General features: G+C 37.3%; 1 protein-coding gene across 1 annotated transcript in view; it reads left to right on the top strand.

The window, feature by feature from the left end:
- Nucleotides 1-12,778, top strand: part of LOC144959737 (uncharacterized) — a 575,502-nt gene extending 562,724 nt beyond the window's left edge. Inside the window, exon 8 of the mRNA XM_078892433.1 lies at nucleotides 10,820-12,778. Within this exon, the coding sequence (XP_078748559.1) occupies nucleotides 11,636-12,616 (981 nt within the window). The 5' untranslated portion in view covers nucleotides 10,820-11,635 and the 3' untranslated portion in view covers nucleotides 12,617-12,778. The remainder of the gene's footprint in view (nucleotides 1-10,819) is intronic.
- The last annotated feature ends 174 nt before the right edge of the window (nucleotides 12,779-12,952 follow it).

Raw genomic sequence — 12,952 nt, 5'->3', positions numbered from 1 at the left:
GGTGATCTTTTTTAAATTTTGGTTTGGTCGGGGTTTTTTCCCAATTAGAAAATTCCCTCCCCTTACCCCTACTAGTAGCGGGGCCAAAATAGCCCCGAGGTCACTCATGTTAGCGGTCAAAACGAATCATCGAGAAATGCAATGAAAAATTTTTGTCCCGTAAAAAAACATAATCAGTCGGAAGGTAAAAATTTTTGGGGTTTGCTTTTTTAAAAAAATTTTTTTCTAAAGGGAAAATGCCAACCCGAGATTTTTAAATTTTTTTTTGAAAAATGGGGGGATTTTTCATGAATTTTTGGTCAGATTTTTTGGGGAAAGGACCAGCAACTTTTCCAAAAATTTTTATACTTTTTTAAAATTGACTTTAGCTTAAAAAAAATCAAAAATAAAAATTTAAACTTTTTTTTTCCCCAAGATGCACAAAAAAAAGGGAGATTTTAAACATTTAGACAAGAAAAATTTTTTTAAAATTTTTTTAAATTGACCCTTTAAATAAAGGGGAATACCCCATTTTCAAAAAATTTTTTACCATCCGCAAAAAAAGGGTTTTTTTAGGGCCAAACTTTTCCCTTTTGGTATTGGGTTTTTTTTTTTTGATCTGTTTTTATTCCATCTTTTTTATTTCTTTTTTGGGGTTTACGCCTTTTAAAAACTTTATACATACGTCAGATTTTTTTAGATGGGGCACTTGAAAATTGGATTGGGGTTTTAAAAAAAAAAACAAAAAAAATCATCAAAAAAGCAAAATTCATCTTGGGTTTTTGGGGTTTTTGGGGGGGTTTTTGGGCGTGTCCATGAGACACAAAAAAAACTAGTTGGGCCCTCTCTATTTTTGGCTTTTTTTGATGCTCCCTGAATTGGGGGCCGTTCCGGTAATTTTCCCTAGATGATGACCTCGGAATAAAAGGGGACTCGAAAGGGAGGAGGAAAAACAGCAGATTAAAGTGGGGGGGGGGAAAAAAATAGATGGCGTTATCACAAAGATTTTAAAAAAAAATTTGGGGTAAGGAAAAATGATTGGGGTTTGGGGGAGGTGTTTTTGTTTTTTTTTTAAAGAGTAAGGAGGAGGGGTGAGGAGGAGGGGGAGGAGGGGGGGGGGGGGGGGGGGGGGAGGAGGGGGGAAAAGGGGGGGGGGGAAAAAAAAAAAACCAAAAAAAGGGGAAAAAAAGAAGGGAAAAGAGGGGGAAAAAAAAAAAAAGAAAAAAAAAAAGAAGAAGAAAAAAAGAAAAAAAGAAGAAGAAAAAAAAAAGAAGAAAAAAGGGAAAAAGAAAAAAAGAAGAAGAAAAAAAAGAAAAGAAAGAAAAGAAGAAGAAGAAGAAGAAAAGGGAAAAAAGAAGGGGAAAAGAAGAAAAGAAGGAAGGAAAAAGGGAAAAGAAGAAAAAGGGAAAAGAAGAAGAAAAAAGAAGAAGAAAAAAAAAGGGGGAAAAGGGGGGGGAAAAGGAAAAAAAAGGAAAAAAAGAAGAAAGGGAAGGAGAAAAAGAAGAAAAAAGAAGAAAGAAAGAAGAAAAAGGGGGAAAGGGAAAAAGAAAAAAGAAGAAAAGAAAAAAAAGAAGGGGAAAAGAAAAGAAAAGAAGAAAAAAGAAGAAGGGAAGGAAAAAAAGAAAAAGAAGAAAAAGGGAAAAGGGAAGGGAAAAAAAGGGGGGGAAAAAGGGGGGGGGAAAAAAGGGAAAAGGGAAAAAGGGGGAAAAGGGGGGGGGAAGGGGGGGAAGGGGGAAGGGGGGGGGAAAAAAAGGGGGGGTTTGGAAGTATTCCTTGGGGCTCCCTCCTTTCTTATTTCTTTTTTCTTTCACCCTTTTTCCCCTTTTTCAGGGGTTTCCATAAAATCCCCCCCCCGCCCCCCCCTTTTTAAAGCATCATTTTTCACCGGGCCCCGTTTTTTTCATTCTTTTTAATTTTTTTCCCCCCGCTATCTTTGGGGGGCCCTTTTTTCCATTTCCCCCAAATTTTTTAAGTCAATACTTTTTCCTTTCCCAAAAAAAATAATTAAAAACAAACCCCCTAAAAATTTTCGTTCCAAGCAACCCGCAAATTTGCACGCGAGTGGCCAAAAAACGTCAATCGTTTTTTGTCGGAAAGGGGAATTCCCAAACAATGAATTTTAAATTTTTTTTAACCCTCAATTTCTTTCTCTGGGGAAAAAAATTTTAAACGGGCCCCCCTCCTCCCCCCTCCTCCCCTCCGAGGAGGAAAGGGAAGGAGAGAGAGAAGAGAGAAGGGGAGAGAGAGAGGGGGGGGGGGGGGGTTAAACTTTGGTCAGAACACTGCCCCTTTAAAAATTAAAATGACCCTCATCTTGGAAAAAAATCTAAAAAACCTTTTTGGGGCTTTTGGGGAAGTTTAATTTTTTTTGCCCTTTAAAAAAAAAAATTTATTTTACAAGAAACCATCGACATATCCCCCCCCCCCCCCCCCCCCCTCCCTTTTTTGAGGGGGGTGAAAAAAATTGCACTAGAAAGGGGGAAATACCGAAGTGTAAAAAAAGGGGGGTTTTAAAAAATTTATACAAAAATTTCTTTTGGGAAAAAATTTTTACCTTCAAAATAAACTCGGCAATACTCATTTAAAAAACCCTTTTTACCCCCAAAAATTGGGGTTATTCACTGTAACATTTTTATACTTTTGGCCAAAAAATATCAGCATTTTCTCATGTCCCAAAAAAATTAGAAGAAGATTATATAAAAGAAAGAAAAATTTTTACCTCCAATAGACGGCAAGGGGTCACGACTACACCACCTTTAAAAACCGCAACAGAAAAAAGAACAATGAAATAATTAGTAACCGTCTTGAGAGGGCTTTTCTTAAGACCTCAAAAAGACTAGAAATTTCCAAAAACAGTAAAAAGGGGGGAAAATGACAAAGAAAGGCCCCCCGTTTTCTTTGGGGCCCCGACAAGAGCCGCCTTTTGTTGCTGTCTCGTCGGGAAATCCCTTTAAGGGTTTTTTTTTGCATTTTTTTTTTTTTTGGGGTTTTTTCTTTTTTGGGGCAAGATATTCCCCGCTTTTCCCCAAAAAAATCGCCCGATGCGGGGAAAATTTTAAAAATTTTTCAAAAAAAATTTCCCTGAATTCGGGGAGGTTTTTGCCCGGTGGGGTTAGGAAAATTTTAGCGTTTTGGGTTTTAACTTGTGCCAGGGGATTCGAATCGAGCCAGGGTTAAAAAGTTTTTTGAAGTTGGAGGATGTTGGGTAGAGAGTGGGGGAAAAAAATCAGAGAAAAAGGGGAAAATTTCGTCCCCCTTTTTTTTAAAAGGGTTTGAAGGGGGTGAAAAAAAGGATGAAGGAAAAAGTCATATTTTTGGGGGTTTAAAAGGGGGTTTTTGTTTTGTAAAAGGGGGCCCCGAGGGTTGGGTGTTGGAGGTTGGTGGGTTTTTCTTTGGTCCGGTTGAATCGGGCGTAGAAGATTGAGGTTTGAGCCGTTTGGGGATGGGTTGGTTTTGATCTTTGGGTTTCTAGCATTTGTTAATACATCGCGTTATATCTTTTTTTAATCTTTTTTTGATACTGAAAGAATTGAGAGGGTGGGGGGATGAAAAAAAAATAACCTTTATTTTAATTTAATGGCGATTTTTTAAAAATTTTTATAAGGGGTTTCATTGGGGGGTTTTATTATCTTTAAATAAAAAGATGAAAAGATGAAGATGACGACGATGATGATGGAAGGGATGATAAAACCCGGGGACATTGCTTTATAAAATAACAAATATTAGGGCAACAAATTAAGGGGGATAACCATGAAAAAACAATAAAACATGGGGAATAATAAGGGGTTTTATAAAAATTGGAGGGTATGGGGTGATTTAACAGCGCCCGACGGAACCCGGGGGCGAAAAAGGGAGGCTTAACGCGCGACACGACGGCAAAAAAAATGTGCTCATGAGGCAAACCAAGACTTTGTTCGTTTATTTGAAAATGCTGTTGAAGAAATCGATGAGGGGGTAAAGGTTTCGACCCCTTCCACGGCCCCCCTGACTGGGGGGGCCGTACGGGGGAGCCCTCCCCCGTATAAAGAGGACAAAACGTCGCGCTGCTTCAGCAGGTCGGGGATTCTGGTATCGAAGAAACGATTTTCCCCCCAACCCCCCCAACTACCCCCTTACCCCCCCCCCAACATCACTCCCCGGGGCCAAAGACCACCATAACGTGGGGGGTAATTTTTTTACTACCTCCACCACACAAAAAAAACCAAAATCCCCCTTCCAATAAGAAAAGACAGAAAACCCCCCCCCCCCCCTTACAAAATTTTTCAAAAAGCTTTTTTCCAAATTTCGATGAGAATTTGAGCAAAGGGTTTTTTAATCACCCCATTTTCTCAGACCACGGGGGGCCCTGAGATGGGTTAAATATTTTTTTTGTATTCAAATCAAATAATTGGGTTTTACTCAATATCTTAACATTTTACAACAGGGTTTATTTCGCCCGGAACCCTCCATCTTTCTAAAGGGTTGATTCTTAAATAAAGAGAACTAAAACCTGACAGAATACGTTTTGAAAATTAATGACAGAACAAAACCGGGAAGAACCAATCAGTCAAATTAAAGTCAAACCCCAGTCTAAACGAGCCTCGCTGTCAAAACTGAAAAATCATCCATCGATCATTGACTGTATGAAATTTATTCACAACAAAAGATTAGAATGATTAAAATTAAATTCCCACGCTTATGATGAGTAAAAAGTAAAAAGGTTAAAAGAATGAGCTGAACAGCCCTTTCTTTTAAAAACTGTAATTTTTTACATCATCAGAAAAAAAAATAAATAATTTATGTATAAAAAACGGTCCAAAGATCAATTCCCATATGAGATGACGAGGAAGCACAAAAGTAATTTTTTATTTTTTAGCCAATTCGAAAGAATTTAGGTTTCCAAATTTTGTTTATGGGTGCCGGGGTATTTAATCCCTCGAAATCAAATTAAAAAAAAACTCTTGTCGGTGAAGCGTGCAGATGGTTTATCGGGGGGTTAAATTTTGAATTTTTTTTTGGGGTTCCCCCTTGATTATGCCGTCCACGTATTGGCTTGACACGACCTGTTTCTCCCGTCTTCAAAGGGGAAAAAGGGAAAGTTCGGAAAAAAAAAAAAGAGAAGAAAAAAAGATAAACAAAGGTTAACTCTCCCTTACCCCCCTATTTGAAATCGTCACATTTGACGAAAACCGTCACTTTTTTTCACCAGATTTCTTTCTTTTTTTATAAGCTATTTAAAAAAATACATTCTTTAAAAAGCTCTATTAAAACGAACAAAAAAATGGATAAAAAGTGCTTGTTGCTTTTTTTTGAGTAAGATGTGACTGTTTTTTTTGGGGGTTGGTTGAAGTTTTGGGGAAAATTTTGAAAAGGGAGGGGTTAAACTGCGGCTATAGGCCCCAGGCATGGCACGCCCCCTCTTTTTGGGGGTAGGGAAAGGTCCTGGGTTAAGCTTCAAGCCTCGCTGGTTATAGTTTAGTCCTTGAAAAAAAGGGTCTTTAAACTCACAATTCTCATCGTACTCAGGTGTAAAATGAGTACCTGGCCGATACTGCGTTGTCTTTGTCCGAAAAAAAAAAAATTTTTAAAATGCCAAAAGGTTCTGTTGGGGGCAGGGACCCTTTGTAAAGCGCTTTTGGCCGTTTAAAAAGTATGTGCTCTATATAAAAGCTCACGGTTTTAAAAGTTGTTTTTTTAAAATCATTTTTTAAAATAATTCGTTTTTATTGTCTTGTTGCGTTTTGGCAGAACCGTTTGAAAGCTTTTGGGCACATTTATTTAGTGGTAATGCCTCTATATATAAAATCTCTTTTTTTTCTTGTTTTTTCTTTTTTTTTGTATTTTTTTTTTTTCATAAAAGGGGGTTTTTTCCCTGTAGATAGAACTATTTTATTTCCCACGGTATTAGACGAATCTTCCATGTACCGGAGGGGGGAAAACCCACAAAAAAAGTCCTAATGGTCAAGACAGACAACTTGAGAGTTGACCCCGGGGGGGCCTTCAACTTGATTGAAACCCCCCCCCCGACGGCATCTCGGTCTTCTTGACTTTTTTGTCCGCCAGATCAGAGTCGTCTCATTTCCCTAAGGAAAGGGGCGCCTTGGTCAGAGGTAAAAACAAAAAAAACACAAAGACGACACAACAACAAAAAAATGTGTTGTTTGCCTCAAACGGATCACCGGAGGTTAAGATTTTTAAAATTGAATTTATAGCCAAAAATATAAAGTTGTGTTTTTTATGTTTTTTGAGAAAATGGATACCATATTTTGGGTCGTTAATGTAAAATTTATATTTTGACCTTTTAAAATTTAATTGGGGTTTTAAGTTTTTGGTTTTGTTCCGGACAACGACACCCGTTAACCGCCAGGAAAACCATTTTACCTAGTCGGTGAGAGAATTGAATAAAGGCCTTTTCAAAGGGGGACTCAACATGCGCCGAGCCGGGGGGGGGTCGAACCCGGCCCTTTCCCGACCAAAGCGAGTGCTACCCTAGCCCTAGCCGCACACCAAAATGGTTTAAATAAGACACGACAATAAAGAAATTAAATTTTTAACTGGAGGGTTTTTAAAGAACTTGAAAGTTTTTTAAACGATTAATCCATCAACGTGCTCAAAAGCTTTAAAAGGGGGGCCCCCAACTGACAGCAACATTTAAAAATGTAGGAAAGAGAATATCCCTGTTAAGCAATTATTACACTCTTTTTCCGGCAGAAACAACGCTGTTAACGGGGGGGGACTTTTTTAGCATCTGAGACGGTGAGAAATGTAAGGAAAAGCCTTTTTTTTGGGGGCCAACTATATATGTGACCCAGGGGCTCAAAAGGGTTTTTTTGGGGAACAAAAAGAAGCTTAAAACCCAAATTATTGTTAAACTGGTCAAAATATAAATTTTTGGCATTAGCCCCCCAAAAATGGACCTTCTCCTCAATAAAACAACAAACTCAACCCCAAGTCTGAAATTTTGGCTATAAATTAATTTTAAACTCTTAACCCCCCCCGACTTAAAGGGTTTTTTGGGGGAAAGGGGGCACAAACCCCCAATTGGGATTGAACCAAGGATCTACACAAAACACACCACAACCCGCAGGGGAAAAACAATCCCCCATATTTTGAGTTGGGCTATATGGACTCATAGAAAAAAAAAAAAACCAAAAACAAACAAAAACAAAAAAACCCAAAGTTACGGGGGTCAAGGCACAGTTTCAATTTAAAAGTTTTTAAAAAAACCCTTTTCCATAATTTTAACCTTTTTATAGATTCTATTTTTCTTAGATAAAAAATAATAAATAAATGAATTTAAAATTTTTCATTGGTGAAAATTTGTTTCCCCATTCTTCCGCGAAAAATTTGTCTTTTAATTTTTTAATTTTCTTTTTTAGTTTTCAGGAAAATTGATAAAAATTGTTTTCCAATTTTTTTTTTAAATTTTTAAACTTATTTTGATATAATTTTTGTCGCTGGCAGACACGACATCTCAGTACAACATCAATAATACTTACAAACGCCGTAAAAATAACTGAAGACACCTCACGGAGATAAATGGGGCTTTCTGCACTTCCGGGGAAATCAAAAAAAACTTATCTGAACGTAACGAATGCAAAAAATTTAAAATTTTTAATAGAAAAATAGTTTGTTTTTTTTTATGATTTAGCTGGGTTTTCTCGTTTTTTTTTTTTTTTTTTTTTTTGATGTTGTATGTATGATGAAAGTTTTTTGGGGTTTTTATTTTATTTAAGTAGAGTATGATGTTGTTGTAAGAGTATGTGTTTTTGAGGGGTGTTTGTTGGGGTTAAAATTTTATTTAAAATATTATGAAATTAAAAATTTTGTATTATTTTGTTTTATGTATTTTTTTATTTTGTTTGGTTTTAAATTAAATTATTATGTATGAAAATGTATTAGTAGTTTGTTGATGTAATACAAACATACTACATACATAAACATATACATAAAAACATCAACATACATACTACATCCCTACATACATAAACTACATAATACCTACAACATCCCCAAAATACATAAAAATACATCAAAAATACTACATACATACAACTACATCAAATACAAAAAACATACAAACATACATTCCCCACCTTTAAACCCAAAATACATACATACATACATACAAAACATACATCTTAAAACTAAAAAATCATCCTACAAAAAAAAATAAAAAAAAAAAACGAGACACCCACGCATAAAAAATGATACAAAAAAAAATATTTTCATGTAAAATTCAAATTTTGCATCTCGTTACGATTCAATAAAGTTTTTTTGATTTCAAACCCGGAAAAGGGGGAAAGCGCCATTTATCTCCCCGGAGAGTGCTTTCATTCATTTTTACGGGTTTGGAAAGTATTATTTATGTTGTACTGAGTGTGGGTCTCAACAGCACTACAAAAAAAAAAAAAAATAAGTTACTGGAAATTTTTAAAAAAAACGTGGAAAAAAAATTTTCATCAATTTTTTCCGAAAACTAATAAAAGAAAATTAAAAATTAAAAGACAACATTTTTCAGCGGAAGAATAGGAACACAATTTACACACGAATGAAATTTTTAAAATTCATTGTATTTATCTATTTATTTGTCTAAGAAAAAATAGAATCTATAAAAAGAGTTGAAAATATATGGACAAAGGGTAATTTTTTAAATCTTTTAAATTGACAACTGTGACCTTGACCCCCGTAACGGTATTGTTGTTGTTGTTTTGTTTGTTTTTGGTTTTTTTTAAATCTTTTCTATGATGTCCGATATAGTCCAACTCAAAATAGTGGAGGATGTGCTTCTTCCGTGCGGCTATGATGGTGTGATCTTGTTGTAGGTCCTTGGTTCCAATCCCAATCTGAGCGGATATGTGACCCTTCGCCTCAAAACCGTATTAAGTCGGGATGGTTAAGATGTTGAAAATTGAATTTATAGCCAGAAATATCAGACTTGTGTTGAGTTTGTATGTTTTATTGAGGAGAATGGATACCATATTTTAGGGTGCTAATGCCAACAATTCATATCTTTGACCAGTTTAACATATAATTCGGCTTTTAAGCATTTCGTTCGTTCCAACATAAAACCGTTTTGAGGCGAAGGGTCACATATATAGTTGAGTCCTTGAAAAAGGCTCTTTACTTACATTTTCTCACCGTATCCAGATGCATAATAAGTACCCCTCCGTTAACAGCGTTGTTTCTGTCCGGAAAGAGTGTAATAATATCGCTTAACAGGCATCATGTCTCTTCCTACATGTTAAGTGTTGCTGTGAGTTAGGCACTTCTTCTAAAGCGTTTTGAGCACGTTGAATGGATATAGCTCGATATAAAAGCTTTCAAGTTCTTTCAATCCCATCCAGATTAATTAAAGTTTCTTTATTGTCGTGTCTTCATAATACCATTCTGATGTGCGGCTATGTGGTCTAGTGGTATGACACTCGCTTTCGGATCGGAAGGTCCTGGGTTCGAGCCTCGCGCTCGGCGCATAGTTTAGTCCTTGGAAAAGGCTCTTTACTCACATTCTCTCGCCGTTAACTCAGGTGTCAAATGAGTACCTGGCGGTTAACAGCGGTGTCGTTGTCCGGAACGAACCAAATGCTTAAAAGCCGAATGAAATGTTAAACTGGTCAAAAATATAAATTGTTGGCATTAACGACCTAAAATATGGTATCCATTCTCCTCAATAAAACATACAAACTGAACATAAGTCTGATATTTCTGGTCAAAAATTCAATTTTCAACATCTTAACCATCCCGATTTGATACCGCTTTGAGGCAAACAATCACATTTTGTTGTTGTTGTTGTCGTCTTTGTCGTTGTTTTTGTTTTCACCCACTGACCAAGGCGTCCTTGACCTTCAGGGAAATGAGACGACATCTGATCTGGCGGTACAAGAAAGTCAAGAGCGACACGAGATGACCAGTCGGGGTGGGGTCATTCAATCAAGTCTGAAGGACCTTCGGGGTCAACTCTCAAGTTGTCTGTCTTGACCATTAGGACATTTTAGTGGAGTCATTTCCCGTCCTGGTACATGGAAAATTGCGTCTAATACCGTGGAGAAATACAATAGTTCTATCTACCACGGAACGCTTTTTTGAAAAAAAAAAAAAAAACAAAACAGAAAACACCAAAAAATAGAGCTTTTATATAGAGCATTTTCCACTAAATAAATGTGCTCAAAACGCTTTACAAACGGTCTCTGACCAACAGCAACAAGACAATAAAAACGAATTACTATTTTAAAATGAGTTTTAAAAAACATCTTTAAAAACGTGAGCTTTTATATAGCACAATATACGCTAAACGTGCTCAAAGCGCTTTACAAAGGGTCCCTGACCACCAACAGCAACCTGTTAGGCGATATTACAAGTTTTTTTTTCGGACAAAGACAACGCTGTTATCGGCCAGGTACTCATTTTACACCTGAGTACGATGAGAGAATGTGAGTATTAAAGAGCCCTTTTTTGTTAAAGGACTCAACTATACACCGAGCGAGGCTTGAAGCTTGAACCCAGGACCTTCCTATCCACCGAAAGAGAGTGCGTGCCATACCCTAGGACCACATAGCCGCAGTTTAACCCTCTCCTCATTTTCAGAATTTTCCCCAAAACTTCACACCAACCCAACACAAAACAGTCACATCTTACTCAAACAGAAAAGCAACAAGCACATTATATCCATAATATTATTGTTCGATAATATGAGCTCTATTACAGAATGTCATTTTTTTTAAATAGCTATATCAAAAAGAAATGAAATCTAGGTGAGAAAAGTGACGGTTGTATCGTAACAAATGTGACGATTTTCAAATAGGTGGTAAGGAGAGAGTTAACCTTTGTTTATCTTTTTTCTTTTCTTTTCTTTTCTTTCCAGAACATTCCATCTTCCTCTTCTGAAGACGGGAGAAGCAGGATCGTGTCAAGCCACTACGTGGACGGCATAAATCAAGGGGGATAACCGCCAAAATAAAATTACAAAATTTAATCCCCCGATAAACCATCTGCACAGCTTCATCCGACAAGAGTCTTTTTTTAATTTGCATTTGAGACTGGATTAAAATACCACCGGCACCCATCAACGAAATTGGAACCATAAATTCATTCGAATTGGCTATAAAATAACCATATTACATTTTGTGCTTACCTACGTCATCAACATATGGAAATTATTGATCTTTGGACCGTTTTATTATACATAAATTAATTATTATTTTACCAGTGATCGATGTAAAGATTCACAGTTTTTAACATAAAGGCTCGTTCAGCTCCAATTACGTTTTAACCTTTTTTACTTATCTGCATCATCATAAGTCGTGGGAATTGAACTTTGAGTCATTCTTATCGTTTCGTCATGATGAATAAATTATCATACAGCCAATGATCTATGGATAGATTCACAGTTTTTGACAGCGAGGCTCATTTAGCTACTGTGTTTGACTTTAATATTGACTGAATTGGTTCTCCTCGGATTTAGTTACTGTCACTAATTGCTCAAAACGTATTCTGTCAGGTTATTAGTTCTCTTTATTTAAGAATCAACCATTCAGAAAGATGGATGGTGTACGGATCGAAATGAAATCCCCTGTTGTAAAATGTATAAGATTATTGAGTAACTCTCAATATATTTGATTCGAATACAAAAAAAATTATTGATAACAGCCATCTCAGGGCCCGTGTGGTCTGAGCAACTATGGGGCTGATTAAAAACTTTCGCTCAAATTCTCATCGAAATTTCGGAAGAAGCTTTTTGAAATATTTTGATAATGGGAAGGAGGAGGGTTTGCTGTCTTCTTCTTCATTGGAAGGGGGTAGTGGTAGTGGTAGTGGTGGAGGTAGCAAAAATTACCACCACCACCGTTATGGTGGTCTTGGCGGTGGTAGTGATGTTGGTGGAGAGGGTAAGGGTGGTAGTGGTGGTGGTGTGGAAGATCAGATTTCTTACGATACCAGAATCCATCCTGACCTGGCTGAAGCAGCAGCGACGTTGCGTCCATCTTCTATATCAGCGACGAGGCTGCCGACGACTACGGCCACACCGAGCCCAGGGGGGACCGTGAGAGGACTGCATCGAAACCTTAACCCGCTAAAACATCGATTGCTTCAACAGCATTCTCAACATCCAAACGAACAGAATGTCTCTGGTTCTGCACAGTCATTGACGTCATCATCTATACGCTCGTCGTCGTCGTCGTCGTTAACGCCATCCTTATCGTCTCGGTCGTCATCGTCGTCGTCGTCGTTAACATCACCCCATCACCACTCAGCATCTATATCATCCTCTTCATCCTCATCCTCCTCATCGTCTTTATTGTCTTCATCTTCATCGTCGTTATCCTCTTCATCATTACCGTTGCCGTCACACTCATCTTCCTCGTTATCTTCAACTAATAGACAATCGTCATCACCGGTTTTATCATCCCTTTCATCATCATCATCGTCGTCATCTTCATCTTCATCATCTTCTTTATTTAATGATAATAACAGCCTCGACAATCGAAACTCTTATAACAAATTTAACAATCTGCCATTCAAATATCAAACATACAACGCGGACTCCTCATCTTCACCTTCCTCTTCATCCTCCACATCATCAATATCATCTTCATTGTCATCAAACAAAGTATCTAAAAACAACGATGATAACGTCGATGTATATAAACAACATCGCTAGATATACCAACGATCACCTAACCCAGTCTGAAACAGGTCTCAAACCTCAATCTTACTACAGCTCAGCATTCAAACCGGACCATAATGAAAACCCGTACCAATCCTCCAACGAGCTCAACCCTCAGGGCACACTTCTACAAAACGACCACCTTAACCCCAAAAATATGACGTCTCCTTCATCCTTTCTTTCATCCCACTTCGAATCCTTCAAAAGAAGTGGACGAAATCTTCCTTCTTCATCTGACTTTTCCTCCACATCTCTAGCTCCAACATCCTCCAACTTCAACAACATCTTCAACCTAGGACTCGATTCGAACTCAGCCCTGGCTACAAGTTC

This window comes from Berghia stephanieae, chromosome 14 (genome assembly GCF_034508935.2).
Source record: "Berghia stephanieae isolate SIO BIC M18660-M18661 chromosome 14, UCSD_Bste_1.3, whole genome shotgun sequence".
Taxonomy (NCBI): domain Eukaryota; kingdom Metazoa; phylum Mollusca; class Gastropoda; order Nudibranchia; family Aeolidiidae; genus Berghia; species Berghia stephanieae.
This window is presented reverse-complemented; position numbering and strand designations above follow the sequence as displayed.